Consider the following 22,603-nt stretch of genomic DNA (forward strand, 5'->3'; position numbering starts at 1 on the left):
TTTCTGTTGACTTAAAAAAAAAGAGGTTTGTACCTATAAAAAATAAATAAATAAATAAATAAAGAAAGAAAGAAAGAAAGAAAGAAAGAAGAATATGAGAGCCGGCCAGACAACTCAGTGGATTAACGTGCCTGCTTGGACAGATGCAGGGACCAGGCCCCACCTGCCGTTGCCATCCCAGCCCCAGGGATGCACTTAGATGGCAAATGAGACTGGACATGGAGGCGTGTGCCTGTAATCCCAGCACTTGGAAGGCTGAAAAACAGGAAGGATCACTAGGAGTCTGATCTGAATAGTGAGACCCTGTAAACCCTGTACTTAATACATTAAAAAAAAAAAGAGTATGAGAGACAGTGGAGTTTATTACAAAACGTGTGTGTGTGTGTGTGTGTGTGTGTCTGTCTGTCTGTCTGTCTGTCTGTCTGTCTGTCTGCCTGCCTGCCTGCCTGACTAGCAGTGTGTCTCTCTGTCTGTCACCTGTGTGACAATGTATTATAAAATCACCAACTCATGACCTAAAAAATGGCATTTATTTCTACTTTTTTATCAAACTTTATTTATCCAACAAAATATTTTTACCTATTTTTATTCCTTCTGGACAAACTGTCCTGGATTTTATTTATTGAATCATATAGTTATCCTGAGGGCCAGATAAATTTGGAAAATATAATTTTCCAAATATATGTAACTCATACTTCTTTTTCAATTTGTGAGCCACTGAAAAACACAAGATAAGAAATCCCTCCTTCTTCATTTCCTACTGCATTCTCCAAGTAGTCTCAGAGGCTTGCCTAAGGATGAAATTAGCCAATGTCCTAACTCCATTCTGAACTGCAAGTGGCCCCAAAAGAGCCCCTTCCTCGAGCACCAGAGGTCTGTTGTGTGGAGAAGCCCCTGCTCAGGAACACAGTTGCCAGTTTCTTCTCATAAGGATGAATGGAAATAACAGTGACAATAGAGTCAAGCAATGCTTTATGTTTATCCTGGCACAGGAAATTATCCTCATCTTGTGAACCAAAAAAGAACATTATCACGCTCTTTCTTCTTCTCCTGCCCACCTTCTCACCTCAGCCCACCCCTTCCAAAACAACCACAATGTTTCCATCTGGGCTTGTTAACCCATGGTTGAAAAAGTGAATTTTCCTACGCAGTTGATATTTGAGCACAGAGCTGGAGCACTGCCTTCAGAGCCTGATGGGAATAAATAAAAAGAGCAATTGTAGGGCTTTGGTTGTCACTGCAGGAACTCCTATCATGCCATCAACTTTCTTGTGCGCAAATGTGCGAACTGCCTAAAAGACCAAGGTAATTGAAAAGAAGCCATAAGCCTCTCAGGATTTTCAGCTATTAACAGAAATTGCCTCCTACTGAGTTCAGTGTCTGTAAGAGAAAGTACCCATTCTGTTTCTGACACAAGCACTGCACACACCTTAACCAGCCCTTCAGGAAAAGAAAACTCTCAGTGGACTAGCAGATACCAGCACTACAGTGTTTGTCAGTTCTTCCAATCCCATTCTAGAAATGACCCATATTCATTCTCTCTCTGTCTCTCTCCCCCTCCTTACTTCTCCCTCCCCCCTTTCTTTCTCTCCCTCTCTCATCTTTCTTTTCTCTTTCCTCTCTACTTTCCTCTCTTCTGTTGCTCTTTTTCTACCTCTTTCCCTGCCCCAGAGGAAGAGAAGTAAGTAGACCTGAACTATACAGCATCTTACTTTATCTTCAAGTTTGCAGTGAGCACCTTCACTGCCTATTATGTTAATCTCCAGTGTATGATGCATGCTGTGGTTTGAGCAAGTGTTTCCCAAAGGGCTATGTGCCAAAGGTTTGGTCTCTAGTGTGGCTCTACAGGGAGATGCTATGGACCTGGTGGGCTTTAAATGATTGGAAACAAACTTTCGAAGGAGAATGTGACACCTTGGGCTCTTCCTTTCCTCTGTGTTTCTTGACTTTTAAAGCAAATATGTTTTTGTTCTTCCACACACTCCTGTCATGCTGGGCCACCTTCATCAGAAGCCTAACTGCATGGAGTCCGTGAACTTTGTACTGAAGATTCAAGACCATGAGACAAGATAAATCTTTCCTCCTCACCAATACAGTGGATTGGTATGTATGTATGTATGTATGTATGTATGTATGTATGTATAAGAAATTTGAGTGAAAGCAAATAAGACCTTAACTATACAATAGATACTGTGAGATGAGAAGAAACTGATCGAAAGGAAAGAGAAATTGGAAATGGGGGGAAAGAGAAAAGAAGGAAGGGAGAAAAAAATATAGATAGATGATATATGATAGATATGATAGTTAAGATAATTGTACTACTAATTGCCATTAGTTCATTGAAAAGAAAGGTTTATGCCTATATTGTTTGATCAATTTTTCATGCATATATATGTCTTATAACCTAGCAACTACTTTCAAGATGACAATAGTCAACGTACTAACCACTATTCTCTCCCAAAACCTTGTTTTGAAACTTTATACCATAGTTTTTATAGATCTTTTCTTTTTAAAATTAAAGAAAAAGAAATTTGGGGGGCTGGGGAGATGGCTCAGTAGAATAAGTGCTTCCCTGGCAAGTGCAAGGGCCTGAGTTCAATCTCCGGTTCTGAAAAAAAAAAAAAAAAAAAGGAAAGAAAAAAAAAAGAAATTTGGGTTGAATAGAAAAAAAAAACTTAGAACAAATGGTAAACCTTAGGAGCCAACTGAATTGGTTATGTGTGCATTTTAGCCAAAACATAAAATAATGAATGATTTCTGTGTGAACTCATGAATTGTTTCAGGGAATGCTGAGTGAAGCAGCCCCTGCATCTGAGTGTCTGCTCGACACTTGCACAGGTTCACAAACCTCCCACGAATCTGGCATTAGCCACGCTTTTCCCGGGTAGCAGGGGAGTCCTCATTTAATCAGCTACTCACTTGGTCAGAAAACTCAGAGTCCTAGTGCTACTGCAAGATGCCCCTGCTTGGTACTCTGTACTCCACATTAATAACAATAACCCTCTCTCTTCTCCAAAGTGTCCTAATGGGGGAAGGATACATGAAGAGCAGTTGGGATGGGACTCACGCAACCTCAGGGCATTGACAAGTAACACTTCTGTGAGTATTAGAAAATGTGTAAGATGTCACAGGAAAATATTAGGGAATCTTTCAAGGTACCCTATCATTCAAGTAACTTGTAATCTCCATGTGGAAGGTGAGGGAAGTCTATAAGATTTGACTTGGTACCTACAGAGCTCCCTGAAACTGGCAATGGTTAATGCAACTGACAACTTCTTTCTCCTCCCCTTCTGTTTCCTCCTAGGTCTGCATCATTTTGACTAGCTCTGCTTTCAGACTTCCCCTTGGCTGTCACCTGTTCTAGCTCAGGTGACCCTCTCCTGCAATGAGGCAGAGGGGAGTCTCCCACATCCCTCTATATTCCTTGAAGTTTATTTTATAAATTTCAAAACCCTTTTTAAAGAGTCAGTGTTGAAAGTAACCTTCCTGAGGGTTGGTGAGATAGTTCAGCAGACTAAGCACCTGCCTAGGCATGCACAGGAACTGGGGTTCGATCCCTGGCATAACATGCTGTGCCAGCCACCAAGACCAGGCATGGTGGTGCACACCTGCAACCCCAGCCCTCGGGAAGGCTGATACAGGAGGATCACTATGACTCTGAGCTGCATAGTGGGACTCTGTACCAAATACATAAAAAATAAATAAATATTAAAAAGTAATCTTCTCTTTACAGATACTGCAACAATCTCAATTCTCTGTAGGTAGTTATGGCTATGGCTGCATGGCTTGAGGAAAGATCAATGTATATAAGGAAATTTTTTTAAAAAGAGGCACAAAACTTTAAAGTAATAAGTCTCTACAAGGATATTTACTTCTTCCTTTCTCAATTGATTCACCAGTCTTTTACTTCTGCTTCAGTAACTTTGATGACATTGTTTGTCAAATTTTAGTTGTTAAATTTGCTATCAGTTGAATATTATTTATCCAAACTGCTTACAACCAGAAGAATTTCTAATTCCAGAATATTTTGGATTTTAGAATATTTGCATATAGATAATGCAATATTTGGGGTGGTGAGACCCAAGACTAGACACAAAATCCACTTATATTTCATTACCCTAATACACATAGCCTAAAGGTAATTATATTCAATAGTTTTTAGTGCATCTGCATTTTGACTGTAACCCATCATGAGGATCCAGATGTGAAATTTTCCACTTGTGAAATCATGTCAGCCTTCAAAAAGTTTCAGGTTTTGGAGCATTTCAGATTTTAGATTTTCATATGAAAGATAATTCATCTGTAGTTTTTTATTTCAGATCTCCATTTCTGACAGCATTTGATAATGACAACCATATCCTCTGTACTAGTTAGGAAGGGCAGGTGATGATACATAATTAACAGAAGTCTGGCTCCATAGTGCACTAAATTAACTGAAAGAACACTAACATGGTGCCTCTCATAGGGATTTCTTTTTAGCCTGTATCTTTTTCGCGTACATCCAAGGTCCAGTATTTTCAAATATATCTCCCAGTCCCAGGTAGAAACTAACTCCACAATAACCATAGGAAATGCAGTGGACAAGTCTAAATGTTGTTTTCAATCAATTAAAACTTACCTCCTTGTAACTTAGATGTACTGCATCTGGGCCACTTTGGAGTAAGAAGTTAAACCCAATGAGACCACAACTCAAAGGATTCTGCTCTGACATCAAAGCACTTCAGTCTTCTGACAAGCATAGAGATCACCGCCTATAGGAACGGACTCTTCAGGGTAAAGCATGACAGTTCCACTCAAGATGAAAATGATTGCATCTGTCTTTTCATTCAAGGTCCTCCTTGTATTTGATTTCATTAAGGGACGTCAACCTCTCTAACAAGGAAATTGTATTCTCTCAGTTTTCTTTATCTGTTTGGTGGAGTTTGTTCTGGCCCATGGCCTGGGTCAGTCACACCTAATAGGAGAATAGGGGCGAATGAAGCACACAGGTGTCTCTCGTCTAATCTATTGGTACAGGCAAAAATGTCAAAGTCCAGAGAGCTTTTCCAAGAACACATAACTACCTTTTACAGTGGCTTAAGGATATTTTTCACCTTGCAATTTTAAAAAAGAACTTAAAAAGAATATCTGGCTCAAATTTGGAAAAACAGAAGACTTGCTTATACATACGGCTGAGAGCTGAGAAGAGAAGAGCATGCTAGAGAGGAAGGAGAAAGAAAGAATGTGCATTCATGCTGGCAAAATAGCCTAAGTGCCCGGTTATGCAGATGTTTCCACTCTGCCCAGCAGAGTGGATTCCAAACCTCACCAAAGCCTTCGGGAGCCTGCAGGGGTCTATTGCACAGGCCTTCATACTTGGCAACAGAAATGTCTGCCCTCTGCATCACACTTGGACACTGTTGGCTCCTTGCCACTCTCTTCCACGCAGATGTCGAGCTCCTGTTCCTGGCACTCAAATGCTTCTCAGCAGACATGTCTGTGGCTCTGGAAAAATAAGCAAGAGGTGCTTATTGGTACACCTTGGAGGTAGGTGACTCAAAGCACATTACCTCTAATGTGATGCAGTGGTATTTACACTGCTCCTGCCTGGAATGGCACAGTAAACTCTCCTCTGGAAAAGCAATTCGGACCAGGAAATTGTGACATTTGCTCCACTAGAATAAATGGGAACAAAAGTCTTCCTCTTGGCTGGACTCACATGATGCAATTCTTGCCAAGTCAAAAACTCTTCAGCTCTCTCCTCACACACCAACATCCACGTGAATCAGCAATAGAAATAACCCTTCACAACACACACACACACACACACACACACACACACACACACACACTAGATCACACCAAATAACATGACCTCAGCAAAGAGCAGAAAGTCAAGAATGAACTTTCTTTGAGAAGAAGGCAAAACATACAAAGGCTACGTATCCCATGGAAACAAAGCCGAATTGTGTTAGGGATGAAAAAGGGCTTGTATGGAAAAGGTGCTTGGCAGAAATACTCATGTCAGGAGTCTTCTAGAGGGAAATAACATGGCCTTTCAGCAGACAATGGAGGTCACTAAGCCACAGTGACCCAAATAGATGTAAGGACATGCAAGGAAAAGTCCCCAGTCAGTAGTCCAGGATGGAAAAGCAGAAAAGAGCTAGCAAAGACCCTATGATGATACAACTCAGGTTCCTACCTGACAGAAAAACCCAAGACAAAGATGGCTCAGGAACCCAGCCCTTCTACTTTCGTAGGTTTGTACAAACTGTGAGCAGGATTCCTCGCCCCTAGCAAATATTGTGTCACAAGTCAAGAAAGTAACTCCTTTTACTGTTTTTATTGAATCCCTCTATTTCCAGGAGAAAGTGTCAGCTTGGAACTAGTATGCTTTTGGCAACCTTCTAACATTTGTTAAATTCCCTTTTCACAAAGGGAGAGCATTGTCAATCTTAGAGTAACAGTTGGATAGAATGTGCAGCTCTAGTATGTTCCACTATGTATTCTGACCAGTCACCAAATATTTATGTTAAGTGATACTTCATTTTAATGAAATAATTTAAAGAAGTTATTTTTGAAAAATTTTTATGTGAGTCTTTTCTGAAGAGAGTATATGATATGGATAATACAAAGACAAAGCAAAAGTTGCCAGACAGGTTGGGAATCACCAAGGATTGGGAAAACATCTGACTATTAGGGATGAATTCTTGTCCCCTTAGGCACCTGGCTCATGGCCCTCTCCAGGGAGAAAAGTGGGGAAAGAAGGTTCATGGGAAATTCATTCTAAGCTTTCGACACCCTTAAGTATCTGGCTTGATCCACTGCCAAACTAAAACCTACATTGTTTAAAACCTCAGTAATATTGGCACTCACATAATTACAAATATGAAATTCTCTTTACCATCACATTTTCCCCAGAATGGACATGCACCACAAGCATTCTGGGCCAAAGCAGGCAGAAAACAGCTGTGCAATCCAGTAAGAGTGGAGTTCCTACCCCAACAGTGGAGAACACACGTCTTGCAAATTGTCGGAGGCAGTATACCTTTGCTTCTCTCATCGTGAGCCCTCACTTCCAAGGAAGATCTGAAAAGAACAATGGCATTAGTTATAAAAACTTTGTTCTTGAAAACTGAGAAGGTGGCTTTGAGACCACTGTCCCATACTTACCACCCACAGCAAAAGATGACACAACAACTCAACTCCCTTTCATTCTTAGGGTACTGTCTCCTCAGGGCTTCAAAAGGAACATATTTATTCTGTATGTATTCACAGTTGCTGTGAGCAGAGATACATAGTGTCGATCTACTTCCATCTGAGATGGACCAGAAGCAGCAAATTGAATGAGAACAGGTCTGCGAGCAAGTGCTGATGGGTGGAAAGTAAAGGAGACAGAAAATCAGCCAAGATCAAACATGCAAAGAAAGTGTAGCCAAACAAAACACTGACCATAGAAGAAAGTAGCTCCTTCTGGCCCAGAAACCCTGAGAGTTCATGTCCAGAATAACAGTGTTATCCAATAATTAGTGACTCTAAATCATCAAGGAAGAGAAAACTATATTTTCAGTACTACTTTTTAAAGCATAAATGTTTACAAGCTTCTTTAGAAATATTTTCATAAAATATGCTACATTTTTTTCTTAAGCACTGGTGATAAAATGGTAAGATACACTGTTTAGAAATACTACTACTAGAAAACAACATTTCTGGATGCTGGTGGACAAGAAAAGCTCTATTTTAAGGGAAGACCAAAAAACACTTTTTATACATGAGATGGGGTTGAAAAGAGTATAAACTCATATATTTTATTTAGCTCTATTTTCATGTTTGCCCAAGAGCTAAATTTACTTAGAATTACTTACATAACAAAAACATTTTTATCTTATATACACCTTTTTCTACATGTAAACTCTAAATAGAACTACTCAAAACAACTGAATGGGCAGAGGCCTTACAATGCCACCTTATAAATGATGTGAAAACTCATACCAGGTTTATAAATAATGGGCCACAGATAAACTAAAGGAATTGAGAAAATTGGAAGGAGAGAAAAGTAATTCAGTATACTGAATGTACATATTCAACATTACCCGCTGTTGGCTTATAAAGTTAGACATGTGTTTGATGGCTGTAGTGAATGAAAGCCAAATAATTAGTAAATCAGTATTTTGAGTCTGAATCTTAACAATGGTACCTAAGTCTGGGAGCTGGACATCTCCCACTTCTCAGACCCTTCTCCACCCATCCCTACCTTCCGGCAAGGACAGTGTGTAAGGGCCACATAATTGCTTTCTGACACACTAGCTTAAAGTGGATGTTGTCAGTGGGAAGCACTAGTGGGCAATGGATAACAAGGAGAAGAGTGCAGTTGGGTGTTTACCCCCTGCCTCACTCTCATGATTATTTGATGTCTCCAAAAGGAGAGTGAGCAATTCCTCAGCAGTCATCATGTAGCCCACTGTCTCCAGTTCCCTAAATGACCCTCTTCTCCCACAGTCAGGCCTTGGTGAAGACATGTGGCTGATCTGTTAATGACTCAGGGGCACTGCCCTGTGATGTATAGCTTTCTGTATTCTGCCCAAACTCTTATAAAGAAGAACTTTGCTAACAAACTTCTTCTTGACATAATCTGACTGTGCCATCTGCACCCAACTAGAACTGTAGTGCAGACATGTAGAAGCTACTTTGGAGACCCTCCTACAGTGCAGTACTTTCAGGTTAGTGACATTTTGCTAATGCAAATACAGAGAGCAGGGTATAAAATTCAAAAAAATAACTGCTCTTTTCTCTATTAGTATTGCTTTAAGTGTTCATGACTTAAGGAAATTTTAGCCCAATCCTGTAAATTTTTGTCATTTTGTTCCATTTTATATGTAGAACAAACAACACTCAAGTAGTGCTTCAACCTGCCAGGGTACCCAGATTAGGACCCTGCTTAATAAATGGCCTTCAACCTGATGGCTCCTGGAAATAATAGGGAGTAGATGGATCTGATAAAAATGCAAAGACCCTTAATAGTTGACAACCTATACCTTCAATTCAATAGGCATTAGCATCAAACAAATCATCCCATTTATCCTGGATAAAATAAAACATAAAAGTGAACAAAAACATTACTCACTCACATTCATAGGACCTTTTACAAACACATCTTGAACTTTGCACTTTCTCCAAGAGCTAAAATTCAGACGGTGTCTGTGTTAAGGGATTGCCTAAAGGAAAAGCGCAAGGGAGATGCAATCACTGAAGGAGACATTCTTTGTAGTTAACAGGTAATGTTTTAATTTTTTTAACCAGGGTCTATGTTTTCTACTGCAAAGAGTCTCTAAAATATCAATAATAAAATAATAGTATTATTATAATTCCTATTTTTTGTTATTTTTTATTAACTTTATTGAGAAACAGAGGAATGAGACAGTTTCAGAATCGATTAGTAGGACAGTTTCAATAACTAATACATTGCATATTGTTGTCTTTGTAGTGGTTATTTATAGTGCAAGATGCAGACATGATATCCTGTCCAAACACCCTTAGCATAAATCTTTCTTCTCATCGATTCCAGTTTTTAATAAGGACAATAATAATTGTTTCTAAGTTTAACAGGAACACTACAGATAATTGCACTGATGAGAATAGCTACCATTTCTTGAGCATTTACAATTGGTCTTGCACTTTTCATACATTGCTATAATTAATCTTCCCTAACACATGCTCACCTAGGAGGAGAGAAAGCTAAAGGTCAGAGAAGTTAGAAAATTACAATTAATTCATAACTTTAACAAACTCACCATGCCAGAATTTAAGTCCATATTTATCTGAATTCAAGGCCAGTAAAGCTGGCTTCCTTCCAAGAAGTTGGTAACTATGAACTATTCATTGCTTGTACTGCATTTTGCCCCCTGAATCTATAATGGAACATGAGTTATACGTGGAAATATTGTTGGCATCCCAAGGCAGTATATAACCTCTGGCAGGTAAATGTCCTTTCAACAGTGAGCAAATATCCAGATGTGCTTATGTTAACAAAATTCTTTATATTACTTTGTATTTTCTAGAAAAGGATTAAAAAGTTGGCTGTCACTTCAATTTTGGGGAAAAAAGCATCGTGGTATATTTTACAAGAGTACAGTTCGCTCCATCACCTTGGCTACAGCTGGTTGCAAGGTGAATAATTTAGAACGCTAATTTTTCCACTTCCTGCCAACTTCATTGCAAAGCAAGTCACTGGCATATTCTTTGGGTCATAAAATTAGAATCTCATTGAATATAAAGTTAGTTTATCAGAAGAGTAGGATTTTTATGAATACAAGAACTATGGAATGCTTCCTTACTTTGGAAATTTTAGAAGATTTAGACATAAGAATACAATCTTGTGGCCAATTCATAAACTTGGGAAAATGACAGCAATTTGAAGCAGACATGCCATACCCAATGCACTTACTTCTTCTTTAAGTGCTTCAATTTTAAATGGTATTATCCTAAACCCAATGTAGTGCCCTGAGTTGGATTCTAGGCCATTATTTAGATATCTAGTGATACATGGAATAAGTATTTAGTTTAGCCAACAGTATTGTACTAAATGTTAGGTTGTTTAGTTTTAAGTAACTGTTATACCAACTTATATAAGAAGGAAAGGTGGGTGAAACATTCATGGAAACTATGTTTGCAATTTCTCTGAAATCCAAAATGATTTTAAGTAGTATTTTCTTTATCATTAATTCTCAACCAGGGAACTATTGATCCTAAAGGTATATTTTATAATATTTGGGGACTTCTTTTACTGTTATACTTGGTAGGTGGGTGGTCTACTGGCATCTAGTGGGTAAAGATCACAGATGCTCATGAATATCATGTGGTACACAGAACAGGCCCTCCCAGCCATGCCACTGAGGTTGAGATATATTAATCTAGAGGAACCAAACTAGAGTTTGCTGAAAAAGTCATATGAATTAGCTCTTCATTTTCATTCAAACTTCATCTTATGGTAAATTTTACAATGGTAGATTTTACACATTTGCTAAAAATTTTTACAACTTCTTTGCAAAACAAATCATTGATAAGATTACCAAAGATTTTTGTATTTTGAAATACACACTTATCTTTGTTTAACTGAATAAATACATGCTTGAGGCTTTCCTTGAGTCTGTGCTTTTGTTCACTTCAATGTTGCCTTCATTGAAACATGGGGAAATGAGGAGTTATTGGTTAATGGATAAAGTTTTGGATTAGAAAAATCAAAAAAGTTCTAGACAATAATGATAGTTTTGTAGCTAGGGGAATGTGTTTATGTCACTGAATTATACATTTAAAGGTGATTTGAAAGGTAATTGTTATATTAAAAACATCTTACCACAATAAAAAAAAAACTACTGAACTATTTGGTATTTTATTTATTTACTTTCTTAAGCTATTATGAAACACCAAATTTGGAGGCTGCCAAACCTGGGATTTCTTGTTTATCAATTGGTTGGTTAAAGGTTTAAGCATAGTTATGATTGTTAACTATGTCTTCAGAAAAAGAAGTCTGAAAAAGTCTTTAATAAAGCCAACATTAATGGAATTTCCTGAATGAAGAAATTCTAACTAAATTGTGCTCCAAAATGACTGCAGTAGGTATTTCAGAAACATAACTGTACAACCTTCTTTGGAACAAAAGTACAGCCTCATCAACTGTATATCATTCTCTTTCATTTTAAAATTATAGGCTCAGGTGGATTCTTCTGTCTATACCAAATAAATTCATATTTGTGCTTCAGTGAGCATAGAAAACAAAGTATTTGTCTTCTATTACAGATTTTGACAGCTAAGGGCCTGAGAGAACTGGCATGGAAGATCCCCACAGCCCCAATCCACTTCTGCCCTCTTGTCTGTTGCCTGTTTATCACCATCACCCATGTCTCCCGTCAGGAGCCTGCTGCCCATGGTCTGCTCTATCTTTTTACTTGTAGATGTCTAATTCACCAAAGAGGATCGCTTACAGAATCTAGCACTTCATGCTCAGGAGAAAAGACAAATTTCAGCATTGAGTTAAAAATCCTTTCTAACTTAAATTTTCAAAAGAACATTTCAATTTCCCTGATATGAGGGTGATCTGGCTGCGACATCTGTCACCCCATTGGTCACCAGGGTTGATTCGGCTCATTTGGCTGTCTAGGTGGGTGTCCTCTTCCTCCCTCAACCATTCACGTGGGTCTCTCCCAAAGCTATGCACTTGGTTGAAGAGGATGACCACCCCCGATAGAGGAGGACTGTTCCTTGGTCAAGGATAGATGAGTAGCTGTGTTACCCTGCTAGAACCTCCAAACAAGCTCTCAAGGTTAATTTGCCTACTGTTTGAAATTCTGGAAATTTTAGATTTTCACCATTAAGGACAATACGCAACTACAATATTTTCCCTCAATAATTTTTTGCAAACTCTACTGTTTTTAAATATTCAATTTTAGTATTAGCTTTCTGAGGATGAAGATATGAAGCAAATAGAACTTTATAGAAATTATTAATTTAACCTTGTACTTGATAAAAGTATAGGGAAAAACTAAAAATCAGCTTTTAAAAAGCCTTTATTTTCTTGGCACCCTAACAGATACAAAACTAATCTTTCATATCGATGATTTAAATGAAAAGTTTCAGAACCCCTGGGATATCTTTGCCTGTCCCCATTTAAGTCAATGTGTGCCATGTGAATAACTGTCACACTGTCCATAAACCGGCCCCCTTATCCTGAGGTGCTGGTTCATTTTTGGTATGCACAAATATTCTTCATCTCAGGGCTCCACTTAAGACTGGAGCCACACAAACCATCTATTTAAAGCTATTCTAGAGCCACTGCAAAGGTGGTAGCTTATCCTGATTACAAACTGAGGCACCAAAAATAGTTCATGTGAAGGAAACCCTAAAAACTAATGACTCTACCAAGGACAATCCAGCAATTCATTAAAATACCTGGTAAATTACAACTTCTAAATAACCCACTTGATTTTTCTCCAAGAGTTTGATCTCAGTGTTGAGATATTTATCTTGCACTGAAAGGCTTTAACATTTAAGGTGCTATAAACACTGATGAAATGCTGTCTTCTGTGAATTTTCTTGGGAGAATAACCTTCTAGGAAAAAGTGTTTTTCATTACAAAAAGCATGTTTATCATAACATATTCCAGTCCAGAAATACAAACTTCACAGGTGGTCTATTGGTTAGGATTTGGCGCTCTCAAGTCCAGAAATGCAAACAGTAAAGAAAGACCCTGGCAGCATAGAAGTAATTGTTATTTGTTAGCATAGAGACTTGAATTGGTAAAATAAATCTGCAGTTTTTCAAATAAAAAATAAAAAGACTGGAGCCACAAAGAAATCCTGACACACTGTCTAAAGACATGCACCTGGACAAGAAAGAGTCACCTTCTTGCCAACTGTGTAGAAAGGTTCATGAAGATGAGTCAGTACGCCATTCACAGGGTCATATAGGACAGAGGCAAGTTCTAAAAATAAGAGAGCAGCATAAAAGACATCACTTTCTTAAACCAACTATTGAAAACTGCATCAAACAGTGCTGACACACTGGTTCTACCTTTCCACCCTTGAGCACAAGGAAGAAACCAGTTCATTCTTAAGGTGTCTTGGAAGACATGCCCAATAGTACCTGGTGTGTATTCCATCAATGAATACTGAAGATCAAAACAGCTGTCCTTTTCCCACCCTGCCTTCAAAGCAATATAACAACTTTAAATGGATCAGCATACAAATAGAGTCCTAAAGCCCAGCTCATTTTTAGTACCAGACTGCTAACAGACAGCACTGCTGTCTTTAATATGGTAATCTCCCACTCATATTAATTTGAATATCGTTAGTTTCAATTAGATTCGTTACTATCTGAATATTTTAAAGTACCACCTTTAGCCTTGTAACCACAAGTATTCAATCTTTGATATTCTGTCTCTATTCTTTCTTATTTAATTGCACTCATTAGCTCAATCTTCTACTTTAAAAAAGAAGAAAAAAATTAGAAATATGCATAGCACATTAGAATTTATGTTTTTAAATAAAACTGCAATCTTTTTAAAAGACTTTGAAGAATAGTTAACAAAATGCTACCCTAATTCTGCTTTATGTTCTTCAGAAAACTCAAGTCATTCATATCATGGTTCAGATCTGGAGCGTTCCTTCAAATCCTCATGTTTTTAGAAGATGACTAAATTATGGGAGGACTAGAGCTGATTTACTGTTACAGAAGGGGGCCTCATCAGAGTGAGGTCCCTGTGGGCATGATCTGGAAAGGTATACCTCCCTCTACTCCTCCCTTCTCTCTCCACTTTCTTCCCACCAGAGAATGTGAAGCTTTCCTCTGACCAAGACCTTCCAACATGCTGTTTCTGCAATAGAGGCAGCCAATTACCAACTGAAGTCTCTAAACACCAAGAGCTCAAATAAACCTCACCTTCTTTCAGTTGTGGGTGTTAGACATTGTCTCAGCAAAACAAAAAAAAGAAAAAAGAAAGAAAGAAGAAAGAAAGAAAGAAAGAAAGAAAGAAAGAAAGAAAGAGAGAGAGAAAGAAAGAAAGAAAAAGAAAGAGAGAGAGAGAGAGAGAGAGAGAGAGAGAGAGAGAGAGAGAAGAAAAGAAAAGAAAAAGTGACTAAAACAGATTTTGAGAAGTGGGGATCTCTGTGACTGTTTTGTTCCATAAGGTTCATAAGCCTTTGGAACTGGTTCACAGGAAGAGATCAGAAAGATTTGGTGATGCTAGCTAGAGAAATGCTAGCTAGAGAAAACTTAGAATTTTGTTAGGAGAGATTGATGGGAGATTCTGGTTAGAGCTCAGAAAATCAGAAGTTTGATGGAAATGAATACAGAAAGACCAGGCTCAAGAGGTTTCTGCTTCTTGATTTACTGAAAACCATGTGCATTATATTCTGACAGATTTGTTTTGTTTTGTCTGTATTCTGAGACTTTTCAGGAAACTAAGATCAAGGACAGAAAATCCTGCCATTTTGTGGCAGACCTTGCCACTGTCCATGTGGTTCTGGTTTTATAGGCATACAGAATGTTACAATTGTGGGGCCAGAAAGGCTTCTCCTATATTTCAGAAGAAGGCCTGGGAGGTGAGGCAGTGTGTTCCTTGAAAGTGTATGTATGAAGCTGTAACAGTGAAGCCAAAAGTATAGCAGAAACCACAGGAAGTTGGAGAAAGCAGGAGTGTGGGACATGTGCTGAGAGAGTTAAGAAGGAGAACATGTCAACTCAAGAGAGAAGCCAAAAGGATACAGTCGACAAAGTCGTAGCAAGGGGACCACTCACACTCTTTGGAGCTGTCATCTTGCCACAGCTTGCCCTGGGTACTGGACTTAGAGCTGTCATATTCAGCGTTTTCCCTGCTGGATTTCAATCTCGCTTTGTTTCCACTTCTTTCTATCCCCCTCTTTACCCTTTTGGAGTGGAAATGTTTACCCTGTTTCATTGTATGTTGGAAGTGTTTAATATTTTTTCATTCTCACTGGGGCTCACAGTTCAAAGTTTAGCTTTCTTCTCAGCAAAGACTTTGAACTTGGTCTCCTCAGCAATGCTGGATCTGTTAGAACTTTGACAACCAATAGAGATAGGTTGAATGCACTTACATGAAGAAGCAGATATGAGTATTTCTGCTATTATATCTCAGTGATGAAAAAGTGATTAAGACAATGAATTTATTCAGAAATTATAGTTATCAAGTACTTCTATTAGACAAATATGTGTGTACTGATAGAGATACACTGAGATAAAACTCACATCATGTGACCTTGGAAAACTCATTATGTAGCTCTACATTTGTTTCAGGGATAAGAGATTTACTGATTTCACAATAGCTTTCCCACCAAAACAAATAGCAAGGAAGCTTGCACAAACCTACAAGGAAAATAAGAGAGAATCAGAGAGAGAATTTCTGATATAATCAGAGCTATCAAAGTAGTATGTACTTAAAGTTCCAAGGAAAGTCTAAAATGGTGATTACAAGATCTGGTAATTATTTTATCCTTGAAGTGGTTAGATAAATAGAAAACACACATACACATACACAAGCACAGAGAGAGAAAGAGAGAGAGAGAGAGAGAGAGAGAGAGAGAGAGAGAGAGAGAGAGAGAGAGGCAACTAACCTGAGAGAGCTAAAGCTCCAAGACAAAAAGTTATTAAGAGTTTTCAACAGCATCATAAAGTGAGGGGACAAAAGTTGGAGTCCAATCCTGTTAATGGAAGGGACCTAACAGAAAGCCCATACTTGTGACTGGGACCTTGTAAAGGATGCATCCTGGGAATAAAGGTAAGCCATTCATAACCAGCCTCACTGTTTTCCAGCAACAAAATTAATTTCTTAAGGAAGACAACATCACCCAAAGCCTCAAGTTAATTCTTTAATTTTTCATAAATAAAGTATGGTATTGAGTCAAAACCAGTCCAACACTCAAAAAGAGAAGAACTGACCAAAATTCAACAAATGAAAACAGTTTTTAAAAAAAGAAAAGAACCACAGCAAATCTAGACTAAAAAGTACACAGATATCAACCTTGAAACAGCTGCAATTAATACATTGGGGGAAAAAATGACACAGTAGCTTCAACCAAAAACTGAATTAAAAAGTTGACAAATGTGAATGGGGAATTGCAAAATGAAATAGATTACAGCAGAATTCCTAAAAGTGGACTATATACAACCATTCAGAGAATTAATGAACTGAAAGACAAATAAATAGAAAAATATTCAAAATTAAGCAAAGAAAAAAGGAAGGTAAACAGAGAAAAGAGTGTTTGCAAATACATCTAATGTCTCAACCCCATAGGTGTGTACACTGGTACAGGCCCTCAGAAGATTCATAGAATCTAGTGAATCATTCATATCCAGTGTATTTATTCCAGATGACTCAGAAATGTCACTAATAGGCATACACCTAAGTGAGAAATGAACACGTGTGCACTAGGACTTTCCTCATATAGAACAGAACAACTGATTTAGGAAAAATAAATTCCTACAGCTCTGTCTATCCATCTGCTGAACAAACTTATTATATTCCAACTGAGACAGAAGCCAAAGACAAATTTAGGTCGGTGCAATATGCATATGCCGTTACGCACATGTCTGTATCTGAACAGAATAGGATCTAAAGCATTTAAGGAAGTAGATTAAAGCACAGCCCTCAAAACTGAACTCCAAAGAATATGCTCATGATCACAGACTGAAAGCTCCCCAACTTATTTGAATTTGCCTCAGAAACTTCTAAATTACAATAAAATTTACCTCACTGAACAGCAATATCACTAACTAGAGAATTCTAGGGGCTTATGCTATCGTACTACCTGGGCAGAATTATATCAGCCCTTAAGGAAAAGGAGGTCAAGACGTGGGACACACAGTAAGTAGTTATTCATCTTTTTCATTTTCTCCCACATATTCTTTCATATTAAACTGCATACTGTGTTCTGTTTTAGATCTAAAGTACCCCTCAAAAACCAAGTGTTTAAGGGATGGAGGAAGAGAGGAAGATGAGGGGAAGGGGAACTAAAAATTACTAAGATGCAATATGCATATGTACCAATGCTCCATACCACAAACATGTGCTGATAAAATTTTTTTTTTTACAAGAAAGAAAACGGAATAGCTCTTGGGACACTCCTCTCATCAGTGGCTTCCCCCACTGATGAATCCCACAGCTAGATGTGCTGTTGGGGAGGAGGGGCTGGACAGAGGTGGGTCACTGGGAGTGTGGCATAGCAACCTGAGCTCGGTCCTCTCCCTCTTAGTTTCCTAGGTGCCACGGGCTGAACACCTCCCCTGCACCTGGTACCTCTGCTATCCTGTGCCTTCCTGGGAGCCAGCTGATCTGCAACCAGGAGCCAAGACTAATCCCCTCCATTAAACTGTGGGGCCAAGGATTGTGTCCCAGTGACAGGAAAGTAACTTAGAATAAACAATACTACTCCCTCTGACAATGCATTTCCCCAACAACCCTCTCTAAATCTCTCCATATCTGGCAACAGCATCCCCAACAAGAGAATATCCTGCATTCCTAGTATACACTATGTTTTCCCTATCAGGAAACCTGGCATCCTAACTAACCCTAAACCAAAATAAAACTAAAGAAAGGATGCATTTGTCTATTTTGCATTAATAAATTATTTATTTTATTTTGATTTTCCCTATAAATAGTAGCTTCTTATAGTCATCAGACAATCTACATTCCATCAACTCATTTTGGAAATTGTCTATAACTTATTTTCTATGGATAGTACTCTTCAACATTACTACTACCACTAATTAAGATAAAGCCATTAATGGCATGTATATATAATGTATTGATTACTATAATATAATACATTGATTAAAGTCCCAAAATACTATGCGCTACACTAAGCATTTTATTAAAGCTATATTAAGCATTTATTTACTGGACACTATTCAAGGAATTTCTTTCTTTTATACTTTTAGAAGAGGGCTGTGGATTGGCAATACTACCTCATAAGTGCTAATATCAATACACAGAAATTTCAAAGTCTTGTCAGCTGATTCAAAATTCAAGTCTCTCATTCATAAATTTAAGGAATACCTAATGTTGGTCTTCCCCACCTCACCCCTTCTACTCCACCCTTAAATGTGGAGTAGTGCTGTGGTTGAGTCAGATGCAAGGACATTTTATTAATCTATAGTACTAGGAGGAGCAGATGCATGGTGTGATGCAAGGATTTTAAAGTCTGAACCTGGGGAAGACACGTGTATTCATTTGGAGTCACTCTGTTTCCTCCTTACCTTCTGGTTCCCTGCCACTCTGGGGATGGAGAAGAAATTCAAGCATGGAGCATGTCTAGGTGGACAAGTCCAGCTCTGGGGATTGCAGCAAGCTTTCCTGCCCTCTCCTTCTCCTTGGCTTTCACTCTGGCTGGCCCAATCTGGGTCCACCATGGAAGATGGAGACAAACTGAGGGCTCACATTGGTATTGAGGTCTGAAGAACATGGGGAAGAGTTCATTCATGATTCTAGCATCTAAACTTTCTTCCGCCTTGCAAATAGGTTTCTGCATGTCTAGCTCAGCACTTCCTGAATGTTGCTTTATGCCAGGACAACCTGTAGCAATTTTTAAAAGCAAAATTTCATGCTCTTCCCTAAATATATCAGATCAGAAAAAGTGGAGGGGAGAGGTAAGCAACAATCTGTTTCTAAGTTTCCTGGATAACTCTGTCCAGCTAGCTTGTTTAGCAATGTTTGAAAAACCAGCACTGGCCAAATAGCTCAATGGATTAAAGTGCCTGCAAGCAGGCACAGGGGCCAGGGTTTGATCCCCGGGCCTGCAGTGCTGGTCCCACCTCCAGGGCAACCTGAGACAGCAACTGAGACTGAGCGTGGTGGCGTGAATCTGTAATCCCAGCTCTTGGGAGGCTGTAAACAGGTGGCTCACCACAAGTCCAATCTAGTAGTAAGACTGTGAACACCCTGTAGACCCTTCTATAAAATAAAAAAAAAAAATTAAGAAAAATCCAGTACAAGAATCTGTCAACATTTTTGTGGCTTAAGGGTTCTATATTTCCTTGGCTTCACTCTCTGAGCCAGTTTCTGCAGGAGCTCATGGATTATGGTGACTCCAGTGGGACAGAATGGGCACTGGAGATGCTATGTTCTCTTATTCTTTCTCTCCACAGTACCTGTGTTTGGGGGAACTTCAGCAATTCTAAGTGGTTATAGCTGTTCAAGAGCTGGGAGCTTGCAAGGCAAAATCCTTCATGACACAGGTAAGAGTGGCAGCACTGAGAGCATCCCAAGGAGTGATCTTCTGTGTGAACCATGATGAAATCTTTCTAGGATTTGGGAGCCAAGTCCTCACCACGAGAAAGGCTGGAAATATGCCTAAATTATATCATCCCAAAGCCAAATCAAGTCCCAAAATTGTTCAATGGCAGATGACTGCTATTCCTTTCTGAACCAGAAACTGTGCAGTGACACGTATCTCAACACAGGCTGGGCTAAACATCTTTTCACTCCTGGAATAAACCTAATTCTTTATTTCAAGCCCCACATTTACCATTTTTAAAGACTTTTTTCATTGACAAGAAAAAGGAAACTTATTTGTAGATTCTTTATGTTCACAGTGGCAATGTTCTGTAGCCCTCCAATATGGCTACACTTTTTTTTTTTTTTTTTTTTTTTTTTTTTTTTTTTTTTTTTTTTTTTTTTTTGTTCTTCGAATGCCTTCAGGGCACTTTTGGCCAGCGGGAGAGTTGTGAGGTTCAAACTCCAGCAACCTGAGGCTGACAGCTTTGTGGAAGCAGCCACTTAAAGGCCTGAGCTAGGGCCAGGCCCCCTATGGCTACACTTCTAATTCAGTGTGTGCCAGGAATTATTTCCCACAACACAGAAGGTATTCTGATTTCTGTAAAGTCTGAATCACCTTGGGCCAAAAAGCAAAAGTCACAAACCAAGACTTTTACTACTAAAGCTAAAGTCCAAATGTATTTTTAGCTCTATTTCAAATATATGAAAGATAGATAATGGTCCAATGGAAATATAGAACTTAGGATATTTTAAGGTCATATGTTTTTTTTTTTTTTTTTGTAACCAACTTGAACAGATCCATCTTTCAGTGCAGGAGGCAATGAACAGAATGTTTTTGGGATGAAAGACAAAGGAAAGCAATGTGGTTTGAGCAATTTGGAAAGAGAGGCGGAAAAAAGGTGATTAATGTGGCTGAATTCTACAGTTTAAAAAATATTTTGAGGGGCTGGGGAGATGGCTCAGTGGAATAAGTGCTTCCATGGCAAGTGCAAGGGCCTGAGTTCAATCCCCTGTTTAAAAAAAAATTGAATTTTTCCTTTGTACCTGAAGACATACAAAGTGTCAGGTAACACTTTTGTTCTACTTAGAACCAAATATCTGCACATATCTTATGTTAGAAAATTCAAATACAAAAAAAAAAAAAAGAAAGAAAGAAAATTCAAATACAAAATTGGTACATTAAAAGACTGTAATTTAGGGGGCCTGCCCATTAGATCAATCATTTAAGTGAGTACTTCAGCAAAGCAGTCAGGCTCAGGATGCTGTGGTTCAAGCCCCAGATCCTCAAGCCTTGCCAGACCCGCCCTGAAGGCATCCTGTGCCAGCCCAAAAAAAAAAAAAAAAAAAAAGTCTTGAACTAAAAAAAAAAAAAAAGACAGTAATTTAAATAGCTACTTGATTAGTGTATTCAAAAGCAGCCAAGAGAGAAGGTCCAAAGGGATGGAAAAGAAAAGAACTGAAGGGAAAATCATGAGGAAAACAGAATGTCTTCAGATGGAAAGAGGACCAAAGTTGTAGGGAGCAGGGGAAGAGAGGAGGAGGAGGGGATGAGAAGTGTTTTTTTTTGTTTGTTTTTTTTTAATTAGAAGTATGGGGTCGGGGAGATGGTTCAATTGAATAAGCGCTTCCTTGGCAAGCGCAGAGGCCTGAGTTCAATCCCCGGTTCTGCCAAATTTAAATAAATAAATAAATAAATTAGAAGTATTGTATTTGTATATTGACTACCAATATTATGTATGGTAAGCATGTACTAATAAAATAGAAAGAAAAGAAAAAATAAGTCTTTGGACAGCACATCTGATTTATGACTCCAAGGCTCACCAGTTTCAAAACTCTTTTCCTGTTAATGGGCTCTGACATTCCTTTAACATAGAATTGATTTTGTGTTGAAAATGCAGAAAAAGTTAATGATCCCAAAAGTCAGAAGACATAAACTTGTAATTACTACCACTTACTAAGCATTTCCTATGTGCCAGGTAAAATGGCTGTTGCTTTGCGCATGTGCTTCAGCTCAATACAAGTATATAGGTAGCAACGGATTGAGACATTTAGAAAGTAACAATGATGCAGAAAGTTTCCATAACTTGTCTAAGATTGTGAACTAATAAATACCAGGTCTAGATGCATGCCCAGCAGGTTGGACCTCCACAGTCGTGCTCTTTCTACCTCTCATAAGGTATTAAACAAGAAGAGAGAGTTACAATGTTTACATTATTTCTTCAATGCATATAAGTGATAGCACATTCTTAGATAAAAAAAATTGATAAGATTTGAGGCAACAATCCTAAACCTACAAGAATCCTAACCTTGATAATTTACCATCAACAAAATCACTCCCAGGGAGAATTTGTAGTACTGCAATGATAATGATGTCATCCACCATTAAGCAGTAGATTTCAATAGTACACCTCTGAGAGAGGTCAGTATGCCACAGGTATAATCTGTGCTCTAGAGACCCAAAAACTGAGGGAAAACACACAGAGTGTTGCCTGCTTCCCAGTTCAATTCCTTGCTTTTTTTTTTTTTTCAACAATTCAAGGAAATCAGAATTGTGAAGTGTTGAGCAAAATTTTCCTGTTTGTAGTGAGAAGGACACTTCCCTTCTTCAGAGCACCAATAAGAAGGAAGACTCAGGCTGGGGATATAGCTCAGTGCCATAAGCACCTGTCTGGCAAGCTTAAGGTCTGGAGTTCGATCCCTGGTACCACACAAAGAAAAAAACAAAAGCAGAAGAGCCCAACAAGAAGGAAGACTTTCAGTTCTTCCTAAGGAAGCACCCCTCTCTCCAGCTTTATAGCTAAAGGTGTAATGAGTCAACTCACGTTTTAGATTATAAATGTA

General features: G+C 38.5%; 1 protein-coding gene across 1 annotated transcript in view; it reads right to left on the reverse strand.

Annotated features, from left to right (window-relative positions):
- Positions 1 to 5,349: 5,349 nt before the first annotated feature.
- Positions 5,350 to 22,603, reverse strand: part of C7 (complement C7) — a 100,690-nt gene continuing 83,436 nt past the window's right edge. The window contains 10 exon segments of the mRNA XM_023701885.1: positions 5,350 to 5,519; positions 6,890 to 7,068; positions 9,104 to 9,159; positions 10,424 to 10,511; positions 12,269 to 12,323; positions 13,358 to 13,456; positions 14,259 to 14,347; positions 17,919 to 17,961; positions 17,964 to 18,048; positions 20,551 to 20,640. Coding sequence (XP_023557653.1) covers positions 5,350 to 5,519; positions 6,890 to 7,068; positions 9,104 to 9,159; positions 10,424 to 10,511; positions 12,269 to 12,323; positions 13,358 to 13,456; positions 14,259 to 14,347; positions 17,919 to 17,961; positions 17,964 to 18,048; positions 20,551 to 20,640 — 954 coding nt within the window.

The sequence above is a fragment of the Octodon degus genome, unplaced genomic scaffold (assembly GCF_000260255.1).
Source record: "Octodon degus isolate 3935 unplaced genomic scaffold, OctDeg1.0 scaffold00142, whole genome shotgun sequence".
Lineage (NCBI taxonomy): Eukaryota > Metazoa > Chordata > Mammalia > Rodentia > Octodontidae > Octodon > Octodon degus.